This window comes from Bombina bombina, chromosome 8, assembly GCF_027579735.1.
Source record: "Bombina bombina isolate aBomBom1 chromosome 8, aBomBom1.pri, whole genome shotgun sequence".
In the NCBI taxonomy this organism is placed as follows: Eukaryota; Metazoa; Chordata; class Amphibia; order Anura; family Bombinatoridae; genus Bombina; species Bombina bombina.
In genome coordinates, this window is record NC_069506.1 from 19,845,108 (window position 1) to 19,849,494 (window position 4,387).

Below are 4,387 nucleotides of genomic sequence, written 5' to 3' on the forward strand. Positions count from 1 at the left end.
ACAGCAATGCATTACTGGGAGCTAGCTGCTGATTGGTGGCTGATCATATATGCCTTTTGTCATTGGCTCACCCAATTTTTTCAGCTAGCTCTCAGTAGTGCAGTGTTGATCCTTCAACAAAGGATACCAAGAGAATAAAGCAAGTTTGGTAATAGAAGTAAATTGGAAGCAAATTTAAAATGGTATGCTCTGTCTGAACCATGAAATAATATTTTGGGTTTCATGATCATTTTACACTGAGTGGACTAGTACTATTATCATTTTTATAGCACCACAAAATTACAAAACACTGAAACTTTTTCACTCTGGGTCTAGGCTAGTGTTTTTCACATAGAGATAGATTATATAGATATATTTTATATAGATAGATGAGATTAGACAAGTTAGGCAGCTGCTAGATTATATATACTGAAAGATAAATTATATAGATACATTAGAATATATAGAGAGATTAGATTGCTGATATATAGATGATAGATGAGATATAGAGATAGATTATATAGATGGGTAGAAGATATATAAGATGATATATATAGATAAATGATATACAAATGAATAGATTAAATATAAATAGATGATAGATGAGCTATAGATGGATACATAGTATATATATATATATCTTGAAAGACAGAGGATATAGATAGATTATATAGACATCACTCACAACAACCCATAAGACAAAACCCAATAGAGGGCGTGGCTTCATGTGATACAATGTGTCACAACAGAACTGACAACTTTACGCCTCTGTTACAGGAAGTGCTGCACTAGATGTTGCGTTCCAGGCCTCGTTCTCGATACAGCAATAATTCTTTCCGCTCTGTGATCGGAAGTGACGCGTGTTTCTGCGACGGCTCCTGTGGAACGATTTTGCTGGAAACAGCACTGATTGTTGGTGTGTGTGTGACCCGGAGCTGACGGCACCATGGCGAGCAAGAGCGGAGAGGAGAGATTAAAGGAGATGGAGGCTGAAATGGCGCTGTGAGTATGAGACTATGGGAGATATACATATGTGCACTAGGGGACTGGCCCATATATCCTATAGATTTGCACTAGGGGACTGGCACAGATATCCCATAGGATTTGCACTAGGGGACTGGCACAGATATCCCATAGGATTTGCACTAGGGGACTGGCACAGATATCCTACAGGATTTGCACTAGGGGACTGGCACAGATATCCTACAGGATTTGCACTAGGGGACTGGCACAGATATCCCATAGGATTTGCACTAGGGGACTGGCACAGATATCCCATAGGATTTGCACTAGGGGACTGGCACAGATATCCCATAGGATTTGCACTAGGGGACTGGCACAGATATCCTACAGGATTTGCACTAGGGGACTGGCACAGATATCCCATAGGATTTGCACTAGGGGACTGGCACAGATATCCCATAGGATTTGCACTAGGGGACTGGCACAGATATCCCATAGGATTTGCACTAGGGGACTGGCACAGATATCCCATAGGATTTGCACTAGGGGACTGGCACAGATATCCTATAGTATTTGCACTAGGGGACTGACACAGATATCCTATAGGATTTGCACTAGGGGACTGGCACATATATCCTATAGTATTTGCACTAGGGGACTGGCACAGATATCCTATAGTATTTGCACTAGGGGACTGGCACAGATATCCTATAGTATTTGCACTAGGGGACTGGCACAGATATCCTATAGGATTTGCACTAGGGGACTGGCACATATATCCCATAGGATTTGCACTCACATCAGCTTGAAGTCAGATACCTGGGTGTCAAGATGCAGCATATTCAAGTACATTATATAATAAGCAATGAATCGGTTTATGGGCTCTTATTGATGTATGTATTAAAATAATAATTTATCTCAATAAACTATATATATATATATTTTTTTTTTTTTTAATAGTGGATGGTAAAATGCAAAATACAAAAAGTAAGGTGTTGCACAGGAAACTAATTACCAAGTTAATAGATCCTGAATGGGAATTCCAATACTTGCTTAGACTACTGTATTGGTTTAATAATTCAACATTTGATGCAGACCCATTAAGTAATATCTAATAGATCAGAAAAGAAAGATATAGTAAAATATGATAATGTTACTAATAAAGACTGGGAATTCAGCACTCTTTTATAACTCATATAATAGCAACACAAATAATAGCAACAAAATAATTTGGTATCAAAGTAAGTTTATTTGTACAAAGCTCAACACTTTTTGAGAGTGTTGCTATTATATGAATTATAAGAGTGCTGAATTCCCAGTCTTTATTAGTGACATTATAAAATTTCACTATACCTTTCTTTTCTGATTTTTATATATATATATATATATATATATATATATATATATATATATATATATATATATATATATATATATATATATATATACACACACAACGTTAACAGGTAAGTCCAGCACCTTTCTTTATGCTATTATTTCAGCATTTTTCAGCATATTTTTCAGTGTTAGAATAGTGCACGTACGCTGAGTGGGGTCTGCCAGCCCACATATATGAATATAGTGAAGTAAATAGCGTCAGCACTTGTAGGTAAAAAAAATTCCACTTTATTGAGGTAACAAACAAAGTAAAAAACAGCAGCGACGTTTCGAGTCAACACAGACCCTTATTCATGCTATGGATTGTGGGAAATCACCTTCTTATATAGCACCTGTGTATTGATTAGCTTGATTTATCTGTATGCATTCTAGTTTCCATTTTGGATTTTTGCCCCCTAACGGGTCAGAATGTTCAGCAGTAATCATTATACTTAAATCGCAGCTTTTTATGTATAATTAATTTTTCTATCTAGTGATTGTAACCCAAGACTATATTTCAACACATATTATTAAAAACATTTCATACAAAATTACAAATTTACAAAATAACTAAACAAAATTACTATAAAAACAAATGAAGATCATAGTCTTTATTTAGACCATTCGGACTAAGTGTTTTTAGATGCTGTATCCACCATACCTCCCTTTTTTTTTAAAAGTAACTCTCTGTTACCCCCTCTTCTTTGTTTTGGTATGTGGTAAATTACTTGGAATCTTAACTGACTGACTGTGTGTCCAGCATTAATGAAATGGAAAGATACAGGCAGTGTCATGTCTTTACATCTAATAGAGGACTTATGGGCACTTATCCTGTCTTTAATGGGGTTAATGGTCTCCCCCACATAGCCCCGCCCACATGGGCATTTAAGGATATACACCACATAGTCGGTGTTACATGTATACAGGCCTTTGATTTCACGTTTTTTATTATCATTTATCAGTGCAGTGTGTTTTCCCTTAATCATGGAATTACACTGAGCACAGTTAAGACAGGGGTATGACCCTTTATTAGCTGTAGTGAGGTAATTTATAGTGTCTTTCTTATTTGTCCCCACATCTGATTTTACCACTAGATCTCTAATATTTTTAACCCTCTTAAAGGAATTAATTGGTGGTCTACAGAACTCCTCAATATGTGGATTGGTTTTATTCAGTATGTACCAATGTTTTTTAACAATTTTTGTGATGTCATTGCTGAATTGATTATATACTGAATAAAAGATGAGTTGTTTCTTATCAATCTGATTTTTATTTTTACTTTTACTTTCTATGGCTCCTGGATCTGGAGTCTCTCTCATTTTAGATTTAACTGTCTGTTCACTAGTGGTTATAACTGTTTGTGGAGAACCTCTATCTGAAAATGTTTTACCCATTTGTTTCAGTCTTACTTCTTGTAGATCTTTCTCTTTTACATTACACATAGTTCTAAAGAACTGGCTCTTAGGGATAGCGTTAAACACCCTATCTGGATGGTAGCTATCAAAATGAAGTAATGTATTTCGATCAGTTGGCTTACAATATAAGTCTGTTACTAAACGGTCATCTTTTTTGTATACCAGGGTGTCAAGGTAACTCACTTTCACCTGTGAGTGGCTGATAGTAAATTGTAAACTTGTAGTACAGTTGTTTAATTCCTCCACAAAATTCTTTAGGGTCTCCAATGTACCCCCCCCCCCATACGCCAAATATATCATCTATATAGCGTAGCCATACTTTACAATAACTTTGATATTTATTGTTAAGATAAACATATCTATTTTCGAATTGGCTTACGAAAATATTGGCGTATGAGGGGGCCACATTGGAGCCCATTGCTGTTCCCTTTCTTTGTATATAATACGTATCTTGGAATAAGAAATAGTTAAGATGTAATATAATGTTCAACATTTCTTCTATAAAGTCACATTGTATATTGGTATATACCTGATCCCTTTTAATGAGATCCAATACTGATTGTACTCCTGATTCATGTGGGATTGAAGTATATAAACTCACTATGTCTAGTGTGAATAATATGTATTTTGGTTAAAAACTCCCCTGTGTCTTT

The 4,387-nt window shown here is 35.7% G+C and overlaps 1 protein-coding gene across 2 annotated transcripts in view; it reads left to right on the plus strand.

The window, feature by feature from the left end:
• Window positions 1–816: 816 nt before the first annotated feature.
• RBM42 (RNA binding motif protein 42) overlaps window positions 817–4,387 on the plus strand; it is a 20,861-nt gene continuing 17,290 nt past the window's right edge. The window contains exon 1 of one of the 2 annotated variants that reach the window (XM_053690170.1): window positions 817–981. In XM_053690170.1, coding sequence (XP_053546145.1) covers window positions 926–981 — 56 coding nt within the window. In that variant the 5' untranslated portion in view covers window positions 817–925. The remainder of the gene's footprint in view (window positions 982–4,387) is intronic. The other variant, XM_053690171.1, reaches the window with a different exon arrangement.